At 42.4% G+C, this 23666-nt stretch overlaps 1 protein-coding gene across 6 annotated transcripts in view; it reads left to right on the plus strand.

The window, feature by feature from the left end:
* Positions 1-3675: 3675 nt before the first annotated feature.
* The window catches only part of col15a1b (collagen, type XV, alpha 1b), a 52872-nt gene continuing 32881 nt past the window's right edge, over positions 3676-23666 (plus strand). For 5 of the 6 annotated variants that reach the window (XR_015108694.1, XM_086172294.1, XM_086172296.1 and 2 more), the window contains exon 1: positions 23259-23630. Coding sequence is in view for 5 of the 6 variants with exons in the window: in XM_086172294.1 (XP_086028420.1) it covers positions 23345-23630 (286 nt within the window). In the remaining variant the exon portion in view is untranslated. Of the gene's footprint in view, positions 3930-4010; positions 4082-23258; positions 23631-23666 lie in introns of those variants that run through there. The other variant, XM_086172298.1, reaches the window with a different exon arrangement.

Raw genomic sequence — 23666 nt, forward strand, 5'->3', positions numbered from 1 at the left:
TCGACATCTTTCTTTTAGCTGGACTGACTTGTATGACCTTTGTCACCAGTCTTTGACCTTCGGAAAATTGAAAAGGGTGGGAGTTTCTGGACACTGCACTCTTCCCAGCTTTGTAACAACGGCGTTGTGGCGCAAAAGCACTTAGCAATATAAATATAAATCAGAATATTCTGGCTTTTAAGTAACGTTGAACCAGCAAGCAAGTGCTAGTTCCATAGCAAAGGCTGATACAGTAAACCCTTGTTTTTCACAGGGGTCACGTTCCAAAAAGAACCCGTGATAGGCAAAATCCATGAAGTAGAAACCTTTATTTTTTTTAAATACTCTATTATACATCGCTGCTGTCGTTCTTATGTTTTTTTTTTCTTCCTTCTTTATGGAACGAACGGGAGATTCATTCATTCCGTAATGCCGACCTACAGCCGCATAGCTTTTAGCTTCCCTTAGCATGTCCAGAAGTTTAACTTTATCTGCCATAGATAGCATCTTCCTGCCGCAGGTGCTTTTGTCGCTCCAAAGCGTTTTGTCAACATTATCGGTTTTTAGAGAAACTGGAAATTGCGAGAGAATTTGCACGTACGTCATGTAAATTTGCCGAGCTGTTTTACGTACGTGTACATATTAAACTGCAACGTTATCGACACACAGGTAGAGAAGAAGCGGAGTGACTTTTTAGCCAATCAGAATGCAGAACACAATGCGCCATGCAAATCCGTGAAGTAGCGAAACCGTGAAAAGTAAATCGCGTTCTAGCGAGGGATCACTGTATCTGCTACCGTTAGCATTAGCCTCCTGTTGCTTTCGGGGCAACGTTATTTCATGCAAACACAGCGCGTGACTTGATTTATTAAAACAAGGACGTTCACGCGGGATCACGAGGGCGTTGTTTAGTCTGAAACCACGGAAACCGGCGTGTATGTATGTGTGTGTGTGTGTGTGTGTGTGTGTGTCGGGGGGGGAGCTTACATAACCCGGGAACAAACCGGCACCCTCAGGTGTTCCAGGTTGGGCTAATGAGGCGAGATGACCATTTAAGACGACAGCGCCGGAGGGGTCACGGCAACATGAGCATCATGGGAGTTAGCAAGCTAACATTCCTTCAGAATGGCAGAGGTAAGGCAGGGTTTTTTTGGGGGGGGCAGAAGACAAGAAGTGATTTACAGGACCAAGAGTGCGAGATGGAAAGAAGCGATGTAGATAAAGACGACGAGCCCTCAGGGTGTTGCCAGTTAAGCCGTTGATGACACAAGGCTTGTCTCCTGAGCGTCTCCGCACAAGAGGCGGCCTTTGAGAAACAAAACAACCCCCCCGTCATCCCCACCGGGGGGGTTCGGGCCCTCGGGCCCCTCGGGATTAAGGATTATTTCCCGTCGGTCCCCCTTTAATCCGGGTTTATGGGGGAATTTAGCCTGATTTGAAGGACGAGAAGCAGAGTTTTTAGGGAGCTACCTGAGGCACAGATGTGGAGGAAGGGCTAAAGCATTGTGTTTATGAACTCACAGGGTGTGTGTGTGTGTGTGTGTGTGTGTGTGTGTGTGTGTGTGTGTGTGTCAGGAGAGGATGAAAGACAGAAGTGGGGGGGGGGGTCACCTTTATTTTCTCTGAGCTATTATCATTCCAGGCTGCGCTAATAGTGGGGTGTTAACATCACAACCTGGACATTCTCACTGAGACGCCCTTTGACCTCACTGACCCCCTGCGTGTGTGTGTGTGTGTGTGTGTGTGTGTGTGTGTGTGTGTGTTCCCTCGCAGGGAAAGTCAAGCCGCTTCTTTTGCTGTCCAGCGTTGCTTTTCAAGGTGTTGGAGGGTGGATGTAAAATTTGAAATCTGCAGGGGGCGGGGCTTCGGCTTGAGCTTCAGCCGGATAATCCTGACTTTATTGAGTCGGACTTTTGTTTTGATTCAGATGAATAGATATAAAAACCAGGCGTGGAGAGGAGGAGATTTTACCAAATATGGGAATTTGAAGGCAAAGCTGCAGCTCTAAGTCGGGTTTAACAAATCTTACAGATCAATTAAAATAGGGTGTGTGTGTGTGTGTGTGTGTGTGTGTGTGTGTGAGCGTGCGGCCATTACAGTCGGACAAGTTTTCAAATCCGGCTGATAAGAGCGACGCTGGGCTTCTGACTCAGAGTCCCCATGAAAGCACCTCCCTGAACTTCCCATCATCTAGTTATTTACTTTATTTTGATTTTGAGCTTCCTGTCAGTCGCATTTTTTAGAAAAAGTCGGTTCTCTTGTTTTTAAAACGGATAATCTGGGAATATACGAGGACTTCAAGCCCTATCTGTTTTAGCGAGGCTTGAAAATGTTTGGGAAAATGCATCCGAAGGCGGCGGCGCTGCGTTCAATGACCCGCTGCGTCTGTTGGCGGGTTGCCGCAGCTGGTGGATGGGAGTTATCGCCATGGCAACCAACTTGCGTGTTGTTTTTTTCCCCTCCTGCGACCTTTCAGCAAACGCCAACCTTTGCAACTTTGCAAGAAGAGCGTGAACCGTCACGCTTCGTCTGGTGTAATTACAGTGTTTGGCCACAGGGGGCGCTGTTTAGCAACTTCTCACAACCACTCAATTAAACATCTGATTCAGGCCCGCCAAACTATTTTCTTTGAATATTTTAAGTAAGTATTTTCAATTGATATTGAATTTAGAAACTTCTTTTGTTTTATTTTGTGTAGATGATGACATAGAAAATGTCAGTACATTTATATGATTTTCAAAAATCTCAAAGTTGAAATAAAATGCTAAAAAATGTAATTATTTAAATGACAATTTTCATTTCGTTCAATTTACATGATAGCAAGTTTGCCCGTGCATAAAACTTAAATAAGGAATGCGGCCAGCTAAAATGATGCCCACCCCTGGTGTAAAGAAATAAAAACTTGAGTGTTTTTCGAGATACGAAATAGTGGATCAGTGGATTTTTTTCTATTTTTTTCTTCACGATTGGAGCCCGGATTTGAGTTTGAAGCGGTTGAACAGACGTGGCCGCTGCTATCGGTGAAAAAAAATAGTGCAACGCAACGCCTGCCGCTGTTAGCCCAGAGAAAATCACGGGGGAAAAAAACATGCCGACTCGTCCGTGAAGACGTTTTCGGTTTGTTCCGGAAGACGACGGGAACGTGGACGGACGAAAACCGGCTGAGGATGATTTGATAGTTTTAAAAAAGGCGGAGCGGCGTTCACTCGGGTCATAAATGGCGTTTAAACAAAGTGTAGCATTTAGCAACACGTTCAGTAGCCACAGGAATCTTCACCTGATCAAAAAGGTAAATAAACTTGCCAATATGTTTCCGTCCATACATATCTATATATATATATATTTTTTTTTAACTTTTTTTTCCAATTATATATATATATATATATACATATATTTTAACCTTTTTTTTCAATTTATTCATTTTTTTTAACCTTTTTTTTATTATATTTATATATATATATTTTCATTTTTATTTTTTTATTTTTTTTACATTATTTACATTTATCTTTTTTTAAAAAACACACAAAAGTGGTTAGGCTCGAAGGGATTAACCACGTTTCAGCTCCGTTTTAACGCAAAAAAATGTAAAATTTCACATACCAGCTCGGCGATTCAACTCGTGAGCTTTATTTTACTGGCCGGAACGAAACATCGGGACGCTTTCCAGACGAGAACTCACATCATTTTAATGGAGGGAAATCTGACTCAGCAGCAGGTTAAGGGGTGGAGGCGAGCTGAGGGTGGGTTTTATTTTTTTTTTCCTCAAGGGGGGGGAATCAAATTTCCCATCTCGGTGGGCCTGAGAGAGCAAGAGAGAGAGAGAGGGAGTGATTTAGAACTGAGGGAGCTTTTGTACCGACCGACGGAGCGACGAGTCAGCAGAGAAGCTCGCCGGAGCTTCATCACACACACTGGATTTTTATTCCCTTCCTCGCCGAGATGTCGGAAGGGTAAGGCTTTCTCCTTCCCGTACGATGCTCTCGATCGGTAATCAATAAGTTTCACCCGGCGGTTGCATCTCCTCCCTCCAGGTGGTCCACGGTCCTGGTCCTGCACCTCCTGGCGTTCTGCTGCCCGGTTGCTACCCTGCAGGTTATTGAAGGTAAGAAGAAAAAAGACGTTTCGGAAAAGTCGTTTCCCCGATCGCGTTTGATCGGCGATTTATTTTCCCTCCTCAATCCCGCTATCGAGGCCGCGACGGAATCCGCCTTCGTCAATTAACGGTAATTAATCCTTCAGTTTCCGAGCTCCGTCCGACCCCCGATTGGCAAACGCGATGCCGTCCCTCCTCCGCACATTTCCATTTTCACACCTCCCGCCGTGAGACTCGTCTTCCGCAGCTCGGCGGGAGGTTGTTTGTTTGTTTGCGGAGCTTCCTTTTCGTGTGTGTGTGTGTGTGTGTGTGTGTGTGTGTGTCAGACGGGTCAAACGGCGCACCGAGGTGAGAAATGAAGCGTCCGGTTGGCGTGCAGCACTTGGTGTTTGATAGTGAAAGGACGGTGGAAGCTGCGCCGAAGCGCGCTACTTCCTGGTCATGTGACCACCAGTCTGTCGTTGATTTCTATTTTTTTTTTTTTTTTTTTTCTCTGTTTACACTGATTTAATCTTACGGGGACTCCCAGGGGCCCCCGAGGGACACCGCTACGTTTTTCTGTTTACGGTCGGTCGGCGCTATTTAGCTACACGCTAGCTAGCTGTTAGCGAAATCTTCTCGTCGCAGCGACTGGACTTGAACGTCTTCACTTCTGTTATAAGAATATATAACAATACAGTGGCCCTTTAACATACCAATCACTTTTATACCCAAAAATAAATAAAGGGAACACTAAAATAACCCATCCTAGATGTAGATGAATGAAATATTTTTATGAAATACTTTGTTGTTGACAACAAAATCACACAAATCTGATCGCCTATGGAGGCACCTGGATTTGGAAAAACACCCTCCAGGCGGAAGCAACGTTGATATGATGTCCTTTAAAACAAGTCAAAATTAAAAAGTGTGACTGACTCGGAGTTACTTTGTGTTGTTTAAGTGTTCCCTTCATTTTTTTTTTGAGCAGTATATTTATGAATGTTTGAAGAAATGGAGATTCGAGTGAATTTTATCCTTGAAATACGAAAAACATTTCACGATCCCGATATGAGAGCGATGAACCAACCAATGATGAACCAAGAAAGATGTTTTCAATGGAAATTAAGCAGGAAATAATGTCGAAGCATGAACATGTGACCGTACAACACGACATCATCCAATCAGGTTACGCCCTACATCTTTTTTTATCCTTTTTGGTCCCGACCTGCAAGCATCCTGCCTATTTTTGTTAATTTATTTGATACTTGTCACTCTATTTATATTGTTAGTTGTCGATTTTTCACCTTTACTGTTCCTTTATTGCGTCCATTCTTATCCCTGATGTTGTTTTTGTTGTTGTTGTTCTCCCTGCTGTCTATTTATTTGTGTTTTCTGTCTCTCTATTTCCATTCATATTTATTTTTTGACACTATAACTGTTACACTGCTGTGACAAAAGAATTTCCCCGATGGGGATCAAAAATATTTATCTTACGCAAGTGAATATGATTGCAATGCATCCACGATATGTAGCATCCAGAGGCAAAACGGAACTTTTAAGTCAATGAAGATCTTACTATTATGTCCGAAAAACACGACGACATGGGAAAAAATTGCCATTGTGAGTTTTGCGGGGGTTGGAAAGAATTAATATTGTTTTCTGTTATTTGAAATTAGGGATAGTTCATTTAAGATACGAAAATATTAACATGGGACCACCGTATATCCGTTATGTTGGGAGTTTCTGAAGATAAGCTTATATAACAGCATATAACAATACATCAATTATATTGTGAAACTCCCCGCGGGTCATTAGAAGTGAAGAAGCCTCTGGGATGAAGGCCTGAAACGTCTTCAAGTGAAGAAATTCAAAATTTTGACCTGAATTCGCCATGACCTGGATGGCTGGGAACCTCCACAGATATGCTAGTTAGCATCCTGACGCAGGATAGCATCACATACAGTACAGAGCAATTAACCTTTTTTTTTTTACTAGTCTACTTATTGTTTCTTTCTACATATTTATCAATTCATTCTCCCAGTTATTATCTATGTTTTTTTTATATATATTTGGTCCGTCTTGAATCTCTCACCCAGAGATGTTGCTAACATTGTATTGTTGCTTCGTGTCCTGTTTTTTTAAGGCCGTTCTGAGCGTCGAACCTGAGAGCTGCTGTCTCTGAATTTAAATAAAAGCCTTGAATCACGTTGAATCACCGGCTGAGTCGCCTTTCAGGAGTGTGTTAGCATCTAAGAGCGCTAAGTAGCTCGGACGCTAGGATCAAAACCCGCTCTGTAAGTGATGTCGAGTGGCTGCCGGCCGTTCACCGTTCATCTCCAATGGGTATAGTTTTATGTAACAGGGTAGCTTGCTGCTAATTTGCACTTTTTTATTATTTTGTTAATTTTTGCGTCGCCATCAGATCGTAAGAAACGTTCCTATGTATGTCCAGCACGTGCGGAAAAATTGACAAAGCTAAAACTTTGACTTTGACTTGGATGAAACGCCAAATTCAAACCTAGCATCACAATATCGACCGCTAGCTGCCGCTCATTAGTTTGGTGAGTTCGTTTTTTTTTTTTTTAAACCGATAATTTTGTGCTATGATAGATTAGCCAAGAGTGCGGCTGCGGCATCGTCGTCCCCCTGTTATTTCCTCAAAACGCCAATGGATGGGCAAAATTATACGAAGACTAGTTCATTTTTGTGTTTCTGCTATGATGCATGGTTGCTAACAACCCAAGACTCCAATGTCATCGCCTTCATGTCTTCAAAACACCGTAAAATCAAAAACAACAAAGCTCGGGGTGAACGTAGCGAATACATCGGTTTCAGCGGTAGCTAGCAAACGGGTAGTCAAAATCGTAAGTGTTTAGCAAGAGAATCTGATGCTAATCCCGCTTAAATTCCCCCCGTCCTTGAATGCATCGTGGAATTTTTTTTTTCTTTTTCTAATCTCGTTGCAATCCAGCCTCTTTGGCCTCTTCGCTTCTCATTTACCGCCGCCTGAGTTGCTCTGAAAGGCCTCCATGTTTTCGCCCCTGGGGTTGATCGTGAGCTGAGCCCAGTAGGAGTCCGCTCCGGGCCAGAATCCCCCCTCGAAAAGCCCCCGCGACACACTCGAAAGTGGCTCCGACGTTTTCCCCACGACCGATTTTTCTATTTTACGGGCCCAGAAGCTGGCAAGTGAAGGTAAATATCTGGACCCCGAGCCCGGAGGGGAGGCTGGAATGTTCTCGCTCAGCCGGGCTGAACTTTGGTTCGAACGCACCGGGGTACAATGGGCCGACTGTAAAAGGTACTGGTGTAACGGTCGGCTCCGGGGCGTTTAATGGGGCGGGGGGGGGGGGGGGCGGGTTGGAAACTGGGAATCCCGAAAAAAACAAAGAGCGGGTCCTTGGAAAGGCGCCGCTCCATGATGCGGCGCTCCCGATGATGTCACCTTTTAACGGCGGACAAAAGCGCGTTGTTGCCCCGGGAAGCCAGGTCTAGCGACGACGGATCGATCGAGGCGTTTATTCTAGGAGGTTTCCGCGTGGCTGTTTGGTTTATCCGTTGCCGTGGTTACCCGACGCGGCGTGAATCGTGATCATTGTGCGTCCGTCCCGAGCTCCTTCGGGCAGGACGCCACAAAGGACGCCTTTCTACCGAACCGTAGGATCAGGGAAAGTTCACGCCGTGGGAGAACAAGCTAATTAGCGAATGCTAAATATCGGGATTAGCATCTGGATTAAATTAGCGGATGAACAGGAAGTCCGATTCCGAAACGCTTCACTGGCGGCTCATTGTCATTTCTGCCGATAGACGTTCAGTTTGATCGATTCCATCGGACTTGAATTTCATCGCTTGGAGACGTTTCGTCCGCCGTCCCAGAAGCTTCTTCAGTTCATTAGCCAGTATTAGCGTTCATACGTTCATCGTTCACAGGGCTACATAGAGAGGCGTACAAACATTCGCTCATTCAGTCAAATGACCAGTGCGCTTAAGTCAGGGGAGGCAGGAGAGTCCGTGCCTCACTTGCCAATCATAGGCTGAAAAGTACTTCATAGGTACTTCAAAAATGTGCTCATTAGTTTGATCCGTTCACAGCTGGTTGGTACTTTTACTTCTCCTGTGTATCTATTATAAAATATATATAAAAATCAGTGAGGTGCAGTCAGGGGAGGCAGGAGAGGCGCTGCCTCACTTGCCAGTCTCGGGAAGAAAAAAATGAAAAAGCGTTAAATGGTTCTATTTATTAGTGACGGGCATTATAAAGGTATTTTTCAGTTAACTTAACCAGTTTTAGATTTTTTTTTTTCTTCAAAATGGATTTCCACATACAGAGACGAGATGTGCGGTGAGGCCGCGGACTGTTGTGCCTCAACGTAGATCGCGCAATGACAGCTGACTGCTAGCATGCTCTGCGCTAAGGTCGTCTCTCTGCCGCTATTAAAATGTTTCAACACTTTTGCTATATGAACTACATTTCCAATGTACACTGCTTTTTTTGTCAACAACTATATGTGTGTAACTAGTTTCTTGCGCTAAGCGATCATAAAACAGCCGCCAAGAACCACTAGGTGAGGCACGCAGTTCTCCTGCCTCAGGGTTAACCTGTTAACTGGTGCCAATCAAATGGTGAATAAGCTACTCTAGAAATAACTCAATTAGAAGTAAAAGTCCTGAATTGTGAGGTAACTTTGTGTAGACCGGGTATGTCCAATGTCCGGCTTGCGGGCCAAATTCGGCCCGTGTTCAAATTCCCACTGGCCCGCAGCTTCGGTCAAAAAGTGAATAATAAAATCTTATTGGGTCCGGCTGGCCATTTTTTCTATTTTGTATTTCTGATCTGAATGTAAAATTGAAATAATGAACAACATTACTCCTTTTTGATAACGAGTAATACAAGGATTCATATTTTTTCTACTGTCTGAATAGCATCACTGTTACTGTTGTTTTCCTTGAATTTAGAAGTTCATAGTGAGCATTTAATAGTGAATAATATTTAATGTTTCCAATGAACCCAGATATGTTTCATCTTTTTTTACAGACAGACTTTTTCCTCACTTTATGTGGTATTCAAATATGATTTTGGTATAAAAAAACTTTTAGATTTGAGTTCTGTATGAAAAGTAGACCATTTGCAAAAAAAAAAAAAAGTAATGAAATAGTTAATTTACATTTAATGGTTCAAAGAATGTCAGGCTGAAAAGAAGTTTGGAAATCCCTGCTTAACCAAAGTACTACTATATATACCTATCAAATTTTGCACAGGGTACTTTAAGTAGTAAAAGTATCAATTGTAGTGTTTTTTTTAATTACTAATAAACATACATGAGAGTATTTAGTACAAACGTGAACCAGCTTTGGCGATCAAAAGTCCCGCGCGATAATAGACTTTAGAGCAGGGGTGTCAAACGTACGGCCCGCGGGCTGCTACTGGCCCGCCAGGGGGTCCAGTCCGGCCCGTGGACTAAATCTACAATTTTGAAAAAAAAAATCAATTATGAATGTCTTCTTTTTAAATAGAAATGCAGTTCCTGTATCGTCTGCTAGGGTTGCACTATTTTAGCCAGCTTTAGCAACATAGCACAACATCATGTGACTCCAACTTACAGCAAATAGCAGCAATGTGGCTTCGGGCCTGTGAATAGTATATAATACTTTAAGTAATAATAATAAATAATATTAAATAATAGTAATAAAAATATTAATTGGAGAGTGTGTGTTTTTTTTAATCACTGATAAATATACATGAGAGTATTTAGTGCAAGTGTGAGCTTGTAAAATTAAAGTTACATGAAATATAATGTTTTTTTCTTCTTTTTTTTTTTGCCTTTATGCTATGTAGAAACAAAACGTGTTGCATTTTTTAAAATCCAATGAACTGCAGAGAAAACAAAATGACATTTCGCCGTGAAACAACCTGCAAACGTCATTTATCGACGCGAAAGCATGTTTTCCGTGAAAATCACAGGGTTTCAGTCATATAAATGCAAGCTCGCTATCAGTGCATGTGTGTGTGTGTGTGTGTGTGCGTCGACCACGCCTCTGAACGGCCGTGACGTTTGCTTTTCCCGCTATTTTTCTTTTTATTTAATTTCCTGGAGCCAAAGTGTATTTTCCACTCCGCTTTATTTTTTATTGCCGTCCCGGTCCAGCTTTTCCCCGCCGTCATGCTCAGGCGGGCGGGGTTTTTGTGAACGAGCCAGCCGGTGTGTGTGATAGCTGGATTTCGGATCCAGGTAATGAAGTCCCCGCGGAGATGCTAATGTTTTGAAGCGCTTCCTGTTGACGTTTCGCAAAATGACGTCTGTTAGCTCCTATGTTTTCTTTATCGGGTAAATTTTGCAGGCGGTTAATTGTTTGTTTTGCTTTATTTACATAATTATTTCTTCGGACGGGCAGACCAATTTGGCGGATATGGTGTTGGGTAAATTTCCGATGCATTTTTTTTACACTTGGCGAAACATGGGCGGATGGGGAGGGGGTGGTCGCCGATGGCAACGAGCCGCGGACATGAGATAATATTTTCCTGTCACATTTTCTCCAAAAGGTTGCCTTTCATTCGGAACCGTCCACAATGAGGGTCTGTCACAAAGGCCGTGAGCGGGGGGGGGGGGGGGGGGTTGCAGCTGGGCAAACACACACACACACACACACACACACACACACACACACACTCACACACTCACTTTGCTGTCTTATATATAGTTGTTACCTTTTTAAACTAAACCAAAGCAGCTGTTAGTGACAAAGAAAGTGTGTGTGTGTGCGTGGGTGTGTGTGTGTGCTGCGTTCTGAGGTGTCCACACACTTCGCCGTGCTCATCTTCACACAAGTCCACTGCTAAAACGGCGCTACGTTAGCATCCCTCACCTAAAATAAAAAAAAAAAAAAATCAAGTCCTTCCTCCCAGACAGCGCCACCTAGTGGCTCGGATGACCAACTGCAGCATCTAAAGCAAAGCAGCTGTTAGTGACAAAGAAAGATGTGTGTGTGTGTGTGTGTGTGTGTGAGGTGTCCACACTTCCCTGTGCTCATCTTCACACAAATCCACAGCTAAAATGTCGCTATGTTAGCTTCCCTCCCCAAAAAAACACAACGTCCTTCCTCGAACAGCGCCACCTAGTGGCTTGGAGGACCAACTGCAGCACCTGACTCCGCAGCGACCATGCACGATCTCATGCGCTAAACACACACACACACACACACACACACACACACATTTCGATGTGTCTTAAAGTATCTACCCTTTTAAACCAAAACAAAGCAGCTTTTAGTGACAAAGAAAGTGTGTGTGTGTGTGTGTGTGTGTGTGTGTGTGTGTGCGCGCTGCAGCCTTACGTGTCCACACACCTCTCCATCTTCGCACAAGTCCACAGCTAAAATGTTAGCTTCCCCCAAAAAACATCACATCCTTCCTTTCCTTTATGACATATACAACCAACACAAATATGGCCTTTTTTGATTGTTACATTACAATAAAAGAAATTATTTATTTTTCTGATTAGCAAATAAACTCGTTTAATAATGTGTTTACATGCTATTTTTTTTTTTTTTTTTTTGACATGCAGAAATTTATTCAGGTTTACTTAAAGTATTTTGACCGGAAGTAACCGCCAACATACACGTCCATGACCGAGTTATTTATTTGTTTTCACTTAACAATTCTTTTTTTTTTTTATACAAATTTTTATCCAAAACAAATAGTATAAACAGACGTACATATATACAAACAACCCGATCGTGCACTAATCTTCGACACACAAACACACACACACACACACACACACACATTTGGATGTGTCTTAAAGTAGCTACCTTTTTAAACCAAAACAAAGCAGCTGTTAGTGACAAAGAAAATGTCAGTGTGTGTGTGTGTGTGTGTGTGTGTGTGTGTTTGGCTGCAGCCTTACGTGTCCACACATCACATCCTTCCTTTCCATTATGACATATACAACCAACACAAATATGGTCTTTTTTTCACATTAAAAGGAAAAGTTTTGATCGTTACATCACAATTAAAGAAATTATTTATTTTTCTGATTAGCAAATTAACTCGTTGAATAACGTGTTTACATGCTTTTTTTTTTTTTTTTTTTTTTTTTTGACCCGCAGAAATTTATTCAGGTGCACTTAAAGTATTTTGACCGGACGTAACCGGTGACATTCACGTCCATGATCGAGTTATTTATTAGTTTTTTATGCAAAATTTTATCGAAAACAAATAGTATAAACAGGCATACATATGTACAAACAAACCGATCGTGCGCTAGTCTTCGACACACACACACACACACACACACACACACACACACACACACACACACACTGCACGGCTGAGCTGCACCCTGGACGACCCCTCCGCCGGCCGGTGTGTCCGTGAGTGTGAGCGTCGGGGTGAAGTGGGGGTGAGAGGGTGGCAGTGGATGTTGCGGCGAGGGAAGCGGGGATGATTACTGATGTAATGGAAACTGTCCCTCTGCAGATGTCCACCTCTGACCCCCCACCCCCCTCCAACAAGTCCAAACAATACATGCTTTTATCTGAAATATGCTGCCGTCCTAAGTGTGTGTGTGTGTGTGGGGGGGGGGGGTGGTGAAGTTCATCTCCGCTGTCGGTTTGGATTTAATTTTCAAACTGGTGTTAAAAACACACCAGTCAGCATTATTATCCTGTGTTTTCAGGATAGCTTTTCTTAGGTTATCTAGAGCCTCCATGTTCTTCACGTGTCTACATGGGGTTCCTCAGGGTTCCTCAGGGGTCCTTCCACAGTCCAAATTCATGTGTTTGACCCCAAATTGTCCAGACCTGTGAATGAGAGGGTGAAAGGTTGCATGTCCCAATATAACATATGAATGAGTGAGTGTCCCAATGTAACGTATGAATGAGTGACTGAATTATGTCTCCATGCGACGTCTGAATGAGAGGGTGAAGCATACATGTCTAGTGCATACGGACCTCTGTGAGCAACATTAGATTAGCTAATGGCTTATTAAAAGAATCAAAATACAACAGCAATTTCCATTAGTTTACTTTTAATAGAACTCATTTGGCTAATTGATAGCATCCATCATTGTCAATCGTTGTCAAATACATATTTTATTGCCTGTTTATATATTGTATAGTTATTGTATTGCCTATCTGTATATTTTTTATATATTGTCTATTTTGTACAGTTTTATATTTGTATTGTCCAGGACTACGGATGGAAATTAGCTATGAGCTACAATCTGGTACAAACATCTCTGCCTCTGTGCTTAATGTAATTGTACACTGTCCTAATAAACTTCTAAACAAACAAACAAACAAACAAACAATGAGAACTTTAACTTGCTCAGGGTCAGATTTTTTTTATTTTTTTTACTGGTTGATCCTCCAAATCCCTTTTCCCCTCTTGAGTCTTCGTCTAATTCCAACAACATTCATATCGATGGCTGGAATGCAAAACCTCCTATCTGCAATTTTTGCAGATCTGGAGTTTTTGCATTGAATGGTGAGAAATGGGACGGCTCTACATTCGCAAGATAATCCCGCCCTTTCTTTTGACATAAATGTCACATGACAAATCTCCTATGTGCACAATGAAGCAGAAAAAAAATTAGGAAAAAAAACACCGCATTGTCAGTGGGAAAAATAAATGCGATGTATTTTCAAATTATAACATAGAAATAAAGTCTGTGAACAATAGAATATTCTTAAATATCTTTAACAAAGACCATACTATAACCAAATGAACCTTTTTTTCATTTCCTGAAAAAAGATTTTTTTATTTTTTTTTTCAGATAAGAGGTTTTGCATTCTTTTCTGCTGAATGTGTTGCTTGAGGTAATCCAACTTCTATTTAGTCCATATTTTACCATCAGAAAACTCGCTAACTACTTTAGCTTCGCTGCGTTTTTTTTTTCCAGAGCAAACCTTTCTCACTCGAAAAAGAAAAATACTCACCCAGTTTCACCACTTGTTCTACTCCAACATCCAAATTAAAAGAACCGCATTTCTTTTTTATTTTGGTTTAATAAGCGGACGGATCACATTCACCGCTCGCTCGCTTCGCCATGATAAGGGGTTAGCATGTTAGCATTAGCATCACTTAACTCCGCCAGTTATTATTGTTATATAGCGTGTGACACATAGCGTCATTGTATCGTGTCATTTGATTGGCTGGACACCTGTCACTTACTGACAGGTGAATGGTTCTTTATCTGGTCCAGTGACCAACCAGTCGCGGGTGAAGCCCTGCTCTCGGCCAATGACAGCAGAGATACGCTCTAGCCCCGCCCCCGTAACCATGAGCGCAGGAGAATGAATGAATGAATGAATGAATGAATGAATCTTATACATTAGCACCTTCCTGTACAGGATATTAATTTTTTTCTTAAAAAAAAAACAAAAATGAATTAATGATTGCTGTATTTTTTAATTCTAAATAATTTAATGATGATGATAATAATAATAGCAATATTGAAAATTCAAGTGTAGGGAACACAGGCTGTTTTAATGCTTTATCAGTGGATGCCGTCATCGACCACACACTGACTGGAGACACACACACACACACACACACACACACACACACACACACACACAACATGACAACCTTACATTTCCAGCTTTGTGTGTGTGCTGGGGTGCTGGGTGGGGGTGCAGGTCGGCCGGCGGGGTTAATCCCGGCCCCGGGTCGGACTCTCTTTTCTGATAACCCGCCTCTCCTCGCCTCCGAGGGCCTTCTCTCTATTTCTGTCCTCCGTCTCCGGAAAAAAAAAAAAGAGAAGCTTCCCTGCTTTTCCCACGTCAGGACGGCGCGGCTATTTCTACCTCCCGCGCTCTGACGGTTTATTTCCATACCTCCCGCAGAGGAGCTCTGTACCAAACTCCATTCAAAAAAATAGGGATTTAAGGCCGAGCGCTTGTTCTTTATTTACAGTGAAAAAAGAAGGAACTCACATTTGTTTCGAATCCGCATCAGGATGTTTGTTGCTTCTGCGTCATTCTGTTGGTTTTTTTTTTGTTCTTTTTTATGCATTTTGTCGATCCCTGGATCCATTTGTTCGCTCATTCTGGTGCTGTTTGACACCAAGCTAAGTATGCTAAAGTTAGCCTTCCAGAAAAACAACAAATTGTCCAAGAATTAAAGGCCAAACTACAACGGCAGCAGAATGTGTCGATATAAAATATTTTTCTTTATTCACTAGGATAGTTTGATCATTGATTGATGGAGGAATATGAATTTCTTAACCTGACAAAAGAATCCGTTCTCTATTTTTACCCTTGTTGATCTCCGTCCATTCACATCCTGTTTATATTTGTCATTGCTATTGTCACACTGTTATGTGTTTAATTTTTACATATTTTTCCCCATTCTGTCGTCTATTCACTCCAAGTGTCTCTCTATTTCTATTCATATTTATTGACAGTATAACAGTTTATCTTATCTTAATATAAAAGGATTTATATTGTAACAAAGCAACTAGAAAAACATTTTTTTTGATGGATTTGAACGAGTAATAAATTCGGTTATTTAACATTAAGGAGTAGTTACATTCTTCTTTCTCTCTATTTTTCATCCTTTTTTTTTCTTTTTAACTGTTACTCTGCAGTGACAAAGAAATTTCTTTTTTTATATTACATTTATACCGTTACCGTGGCAACCATTATGCTAAAGGCACCCCGAGGAACCCCCATGCAGATGCTGGGAGAACATAGGAGGCCTCCTCGGCCGCCTTCAGGTCGTTCCCCCCTTTGTCTGCGCTGGAGGTTGATGAGGAGGGATCAAAGTGTGTGTGTGTGTGTGTGTGTGTGTGTGTGTACATGTCATTTTCGGCGGCATTCCGAGCATTCTATGTCTCCCACCTGCCGATCTGGACACAAAGGAGATTTGAGCAGACAGACAGTCGAACAGACAGATCCTTACCCCCACCTTGACACACACACACACACACACACACACACACACACACACACACCAGCCGCCGTCCCACTAAGTGATGTTGTGGGTGTAACCCGAGCCGGGCGGACGATGTGTTGACGGCCGCGTCCGGCGTCACATGAGGCTTTTAGCTTCTTCTTCTTCTTCTTCTTCAAGTGCAGACAGAACCTCGGGTCCGAAACAAACACACACTTTTTTTTATTGAAACACTTCTTTTTATTCATTTGTTTATTCCAAACGTGGCCTTCTTACGCTCATGTCGAAGTGTGTGTTTTTTTTTGGATGCCTGTTCGCGTCGCTTGACTTTAATATTGTATTTTCGTCCAAAAAGCAGAAAAACACTATTGTAAATTATTATATTTATGTTGGTTGAACTGCGAGAGAACACATTGTTGAAAAGATTGGCCTTTTTCTTGCTGACATTTTCAATAAATTTGGCTTAGCAAAGGTATTTGTGTGTGAGGAAGGGATAGAGTGATGTAAGTGTGTGTCCCCCTGTGTGTGTGTGTGTGTCACATCAAAATATGTGGTCTTAGACTGCTTGCTTTATTCATTTATTCTTTTATTTATTAATTTTTTTAATGCAAAAATGCATTTCAGGTTTTCATTTTCACCTCACGTGATGCTCTAGACCAAACTTTTAAAATTTGACAGACGGGCCGGGTCACCACAAGATACGATACATATAAAAAAATTTAAAAAAACGCATTTGATAACAGTACGTATAAGGCTCGCCTGCTTGCTTTGAAAATAAAACCAGCTTAGTTTTGAAGGCTCTGACTTTTGCTAGCATCGTGTTTTTTCCTTGTAGCTTCACGTGCAGCTCATTCATGGGTGTCCATTACATTACATTTCAGTCATTTAGCAGATGCTTTTATCCAAAGGGACTCACAAAAATTGCAATTCAATAACCGAAGATCCAGCAGTCGTTATTAAGAAGTCACCACTCTACCAAATAGCCATCTCAAAACCATATATATACACTCATTTCTTGTTTTTTTTGGCTAAAGGCTAAAGGCTAAATCACAAAGCCAATCTGTCATTCAGTTCAGGAAAATTCTCAAGTAGCTCCAAAAATGACATAATCTCCTGTTTGAGCTCCCACATTCATTGATCCAATCAATCATTTAAATCAAGTATGAATTCTGTACCAATCTTTGGCGGGCCGAACGAAAAAGACCAACGGGCCGGATGTGGCCCGCGGGACGTATTTTGCCCACCCATTGCTCCAGACCACAGGTGGCAAACTCTGGCCCGCGGGCCACTTTTGGGCCGCATTGTTATTATTTTTGGCCGGCAAATAATATGTGCCGGCACAACGGTATTATAGCCCACAGTACCGCTAATACCACATATCCCAGAATGCTGGTATTTTGGCAGAAAAATCACGACAGGACCCATAAACGTCATCTCCTCTGTTATCATAGCAAGCGCATGCTAATAGTGGTAGCACGTATTCCCCTTCCATTATTATTGTTGTTGTTGTTATCATCATCATCATTATTATTATCATTATTGTTATCATTATTATTATTATTATTATTTCATTTTTACATTTATTATCAGCCTGTGGTAAAAGGTTAAAATTTAACTCAAGAGGTTGCAAATAAAAAGCACACCATTTTTTTTTTTGTAATTTTTATTTAAATAATAAATGCCATTGATGTGTTTTTATCTCACTCATCTTCGGATGTTTTCAGGGTAATTTTTAATGCAAATGAATAAGTGAATGGTAGTACTTCTATATTGGCGTGTGAATGGTTGGATGTCTGTAAATAATGCATGAATGAAAGAGTGAATGCTCAATGCCTTCATATTTTCAAGATAAATTGTATATAGAATGAATAAATGAATGATTTATACCTGCAATATCTAAGTATTGTTATGCATTTAGCATTACTGTTATTTCTGGACTATAAGCCGCCACTTTTTCCACACGCTTTGACGACGCAGCTAATTTATGGATTTTTTTTTTTTTTTTTTGGGCTAGCGAGCTAAAAACATTTAGCCTTGTCATAGCGGACCGACGAAATAACCGTGAAATTCTGAGGTTGTTCTATTCAGACACAGAAGAAGATGATTTTAACGGTTTTATTGAGCAGGAGGAAGACCAAGATAGCGATAGAAAATGGATGGATAGATGGACTTTTCCTTGTTATTTATTCTTCATCTTTTTCATCGACCGTGTTACAGACACTGTTTGAAAATAAGCATTTCTAGCACGTGTTTGTGGATGTATTTAATTAAAAGAAAAAGAAATGTCTCATGTTACAACATGGACACCTGCGGCTTATATGTACACATATTTATTCACTTATTTTTAGCCATTGCGGCTCATATTCAGGTGCGCTCAATAGTCTTTTCAGTCTTCTAATGTCTTCTAAACACTCAAGAAAAAAATTTAGAGATAACCAATAAAAGTAGGATATTATTAGTACAATTGTTAGCGTTATTGTTGTACTCATAAATGTGTTCTTGCGCCCCCTGTTGGTCAAAGTCAATTACTGCAAGGGCTCCGGCTGTTTTATCTTAAATACTTGTTAATATTTTTAGAACTTTTAGCTTAGCATTTGGGAAAAACGTCGACACCGCTACCCAAATCGTCAAAAACATTTTACCTTTAGCTTAGCGCTGCCATTTTAATTTGGTTTTTAATTCTTGGATGTTTTTTTTTTCTGGAAGGCTACCTTTAGCATACTTAGCTCCATGTTTGGGGTCAAAGATTGACGCAAAAGACATACCAGTTTTTCTCCTTTAAACACAAACATGTTTTCGTCTTCCCATCTTTCTTGAAACAGCCTTCCATCTGCATCCACGTTTCTCTCCCTGGACGTTTAGGGATCATTTGTATTTCTCAATTCTCTGATTGAAACTCTGCACACACAAAAAAACAAACAAACAAACGCTAAAGAACGATAAATCGCGAGAACTGAATTACAAAAAAAGAAAAAAAACGAGGTAGCGAGGTTGCTCTTATTCTTATTATTATTGTTATTCGTCTTCCCATCTTTCTTGAAACAGCCTTCCATCTGCATCCACCTTTCTCCTCCTGGATATTTAGGGATCATTTGTATTTCTCAAGTCTCTGATTGAAATTCTGCACAAAAAAAAACAACAAAAAAAACGCTAAAGAACGATTTATCGCGAGAACTGAATTACACAAAGGAAAAAAAACAAGTAGCAAGATTGTGAAAGCTGTATCACAAGGGTCCACTATAGGTGGAAACAATGCTGAAAAACATGTGTGTACTTCCATTGAAGGCCACTAGGGGGCGCAATTGAGCCCCAGAACCAACACAAACTGCATCTAAGCTCTTCCTTTCTGCAACTTCATTGGGAGGTTTGTTTGTTTTGGTGTCAGGAACGGCAGCAGCTCCCCTCCGGAGCCTCCTCGCTTTGTTTTCGGTCCCAAGTTCACTTTCAGGTCGCCGCTCGGCCCCCCGTTCGTCCCTCCGTCCTCCCGACCTCCACCTCACCGAGGGTGTTTTCCAGGCCGTTCTTTCCAGCCCGGACTCCGAAACACACTCCGATATTTCCTGAGCGAACACGCCCCAGAAAATCCAAAGAGAAAACACCACGTCAGAGCTGATGGGAGGGCGGGAATGGGCTTCATGAGAAAGAAGTAGTTTTGACAACACTGGCTTCATTGATTGCTTGTGTAGCTGCTCCTGTGTGTGTGTGTGTGTGTGTGTGTGTGTGTGTGGTGTACGATTACCTGAGAACAGGTCCTCTCTGTTGACCTCCGTGGCCCGCCCACCCATGTCTCCGCTGCAGGGCCCGGTTGAGAGGATGTGTCACAAAAAAGCTTTTCAGGGAAAACACACTCGCGCAGGATTTAACGCCTGTTTGGCTGCAGGGATTTTGTTTTGAATCGACGCCGAGAGCCGGGAGGCCGGAATCGGATCCGGTTGTGTCGCCGTGACAACCTTGTCAGGTTATCAATAAGCACTTATCACCAATATTAATCATAATATGAAAAAAAAAATTGGTTTTATTAATCGGGCACTACCCATTTTGACCACTAGGTGGCGCCAAAGAGCAGGTTCACACTGGAAACTTCTGCCCTCACGGTGTCAGCCACCTGTCCAAGTCTTATTTCTTTATTTTATTCAAACAACCTCATGTAAAACTCAAAGATCATAACTCGGGGTGAATTATTAACACATCCCGCCCTTCACTTCCTGCTTTCCAGGTTTATTTCTGTGAATAAATTCACAGCGTCCCCCGTGCGATTGGCCCTGACAGTAAACCAATTAGAGTTTATTGTTGTTCTGGGGGTTCCAGGGTGGAGTGAGAAGTGAGAGCGAGGTGAGGGGTGAAGGGGTAACTCTTCCTGGAATCCTAGGGGCCCTAAACGAGGGTCCACATGTATGGAAAAACTCAGCGGGTTTGGGGTGGGGGTTCCCTTATAATGCATTTCCTTTATCGCCGCAACAAGACAGCTCTTTGTTGACACCTCGGCGCCGATAGATTCCGGCGTTCACGAACCCTTTCGCGTTCATTATCGTCAAACGTGGCCTCCGACATTGTTCTCTTGCCCCGCCTCCACTCCCCGGGCATGTCAGCGTCGGCGCCTCGGTGGATCCGGACTTCTTTTAACAGCATCCTCTGGGATAACGTAAAGGATAACATCCTGAGGTCTGCCAGGAGGAGGCGGGGCTATGACATCACAAACACGCAATAGTCTGGAATTCAATTTATTGCAAAAACATGCTAGTCATATGTTTAAAACGAAGCGGCTTCACATGTGCAGTTTGTCTTCTTCTCCTTTTGGGCCTTAACCCCTTCAGGAGTCGCCACAGTGAATCCACCTTCTCCATCTAATCCTAATCTCAGCTCCGCCTACAGTAGCCCGTCTAGATCTTCACCACGGTTTGGGCCGAGGATTGTTAATTTCCAAACCATCTTAGTCATCACTTTGTCTCGGTCATACTTGTCCTGCACCCCTTTGACAATGTCTTCTTTTCTTTTGGGCTTTTCCCTTTAGGGTTCACCACAGCAAATCCACCTTCTCCATCTAACCATATTCTCTGTATCCTCCTCTCTCACACCAACTACCTTCATATCCTCTCTCACCACATCCATCAATCTTCTCTTTGGTCTTCCTCTTGACCTCCTACCTGGCTGCTCCACCTATAGCACCCCAACTAGATCTTCACCATGGTTTGGGCCGAGGAGTGTTAATGTCCAAACCATCTCAGTCATCACTTTGTCTCGGTCATACATGTCCTGCACCCCTGTGACAATGTCTTCTTTTCTTTTGGGCTTTTCCCTTCAGGGGTCTCCACAGTGAATCCACCCTCACCATTAATTATTTTAGCTGGCGAGTTACATTTCTTATTTAATTTTTATGTGTGGGACAACTAGGTATTGAAAATTGCGATTTAAATATTTACAATTTTTGGCATATAAATGTACCGACATTATTTCGTATGTAATCATCCATACAAAATTAAACAGACGGAAAAAATAGCTGACACTTTTCTCCACCCATTCCAACTTTTTCAGTTTGATTCGGGTTGAAAACGACTTTTACATCAGGTGATATTCTGACCCTTGACCTCTGACAACCCTCACCCCTCCCCCAGGTGAACAGATGTGGATTATATACTGGGAGTAACACAGCAGGTGTGTATGTGTGTGTGTGTGTGTGTGTGTGTGTGTGTGTGTGTGTGTGTGTGTGTGTGTGTGTCTTGATGTAAATTTCAGATCCGCTTCCTGGCCCCTCCGTCAGACTGGCCCATATCTTGACCCCCCCATCTCACACTAATCCAGGACTAATTAGGATCAGACAAATCAGGTGTTTGGTGGACGCTTCTTGACCTTCTCAAAAGTTTTTTTTGGATTAAATCCATCATCTGCCCCATTAGAGGCTCATCTCCAAAGTGTGTGTGTGTGTGTGTGTGGGTGTGTGTGTGCTGTGATTGCTAGCAAGTAAGCGGAAAACAGGACCAAAAAAAATGTACTTACCTTTATACTTGATAAATATGATAATCTATAGCTATCAGGTGGCTAGCTGCTAATGCTAGATCCACCGTCCCCCTTAGCTACTGAGCGCTTATGTGCTAACTTAAGTTGAATTCTCATGTCATCTTTATTAGCTACCTGCTAACATATTACTCTCCATCTCTTTGTGGTTGCTTACACACTCAGGGAGAGTTGTTATTGATTTGTGATTATGAACACTAGCACGTTATGGGCGGCCCGTTATTGACGGTGAATTGAATTCATTTTAGCTTAGGCTAAATTAATACAGCAAGCTAACCGTTGGTGTCGGCAACATCCAGCACAGAAGCACAGTCACCCCAAATATTGACGCTCCTCCTGCGACAGGATGCTAACACTTGTAGGCATTTTGTAGTTTTAATGAATGTCATAGCGCTCACAAAGTCGGCGTAATCTGGAGCTAAAAGCAACACGGGAATAAACAGGAAATGTATGCGACTGTGGATTGTTTAAATTCAGGCGAGCTGATCGGTGAATGGGTAGAAGCGTTTTCAGAGCTAACACCTACTTAGCTACACCTACACATTAGCTAATTTGGTCGCTGAACTACATCCAAATAAGAAAAACAACAATAAAACAGACGTGGATTGGCAAACTTTCCTCCTGCTACAAACAGGGGGCGCTGGCGGGTTCAAAAAGTGAAGTCGAATGGAGAACTCAAATGGTTTATTCCAAACCTTCTCCAATTTATGAAGCTTTTCCTTTAATATTGCATTTATTTTCCAAACAAATTTCCACTGCCTGTTTTTAATCATATATCAGTGGAATTATTATAATTTTAATAATTTGTTTTCATTTTTTAAAACGTCACGTTATCTATTTTTTTTCTATACACTTTGGTGATGGTACATACTAATCACATGAACCTGCTCAACAGCGCCCCTTGTGGCCAAATATGATATCTTACTTTTTTTTTTTTTTTTTTTTTTGTTATACCCCGAAAGGTTTGAAAATCTGAAAACAAAAACAATGTCAACAAAACAAAACAAAAAAAAAAAAAAAACTTTGTTTTTGTTTCTAATTCCTTCCCGAAAGCATTGGACATACAACTATGGCATTCCACCTGCAGAGTAGTGTGTGTGTGTATATATATATATGTGTGTGTGTGTGTGTGTGTGTGTGCTTACCAGAAAGGGGGAGGAGGGAGGAGCGAGGTCCAAACTCTCTAATCCGGGGGAGTGAAACCCAGAGGGGGGGTCGGTAATTACCGGGGGGTGAACGGAGGGGGGAGGAAGAAGGGGGGATACCAGGGAGTCACAAACGCTGCAAGAGAAGCGAAGGTCACAGCAAGAGAGCAGGAGAAGCGAGGACGCCGAGAAGGTCGGAAAAAGTCGTCGTCTTCATCTCCAAACGTGGATCTCGGCCTCGGGATGGGACAACCCGGCTTCCCCGTGGCCCCCGTCCACCTCCTCCTCCTCCTGCTGCTGCTCTCGGCTCCTGCAGGAGCCCAGTGGTGGAGCTTCATCTGGGCGAGTCTGAGGAGCGGCGTGACCTCCTCGCCCCCGCCGGCGTCTCCCCCCGCCGCCAGCTCGCCGTCGGGGCTCTCGGCGCCCGCCGAGGGCACGACGGCGAGGCCCGACGGGACCCCGCCTCCCCACCGGAGCACAGGTGGACCCGGCAGATCGCAGGTCAAACCGCTCAAACACTGGAACAGTGGTGAGTGTGTGTGTGTGTGTGTGTGTGTGTGTGTGT

The sequence above is a fragment of the Fistularia commersonii genome, chromosome 25 (genome assembly GCF_037954325.1).
Source record: "Fistularia commersonii isolate RoL2024-O1a breed Wild chromosome 25, RoL_Fcom_v1.0, whole genome shotgun sequence".
NCBI classification, from domain to species: Eukaryota; Metazoa; Chordata; class Actinopteri; order Syngnathiformes; family Fistulariidae; genus Fistularia; species Fistularia commersonii.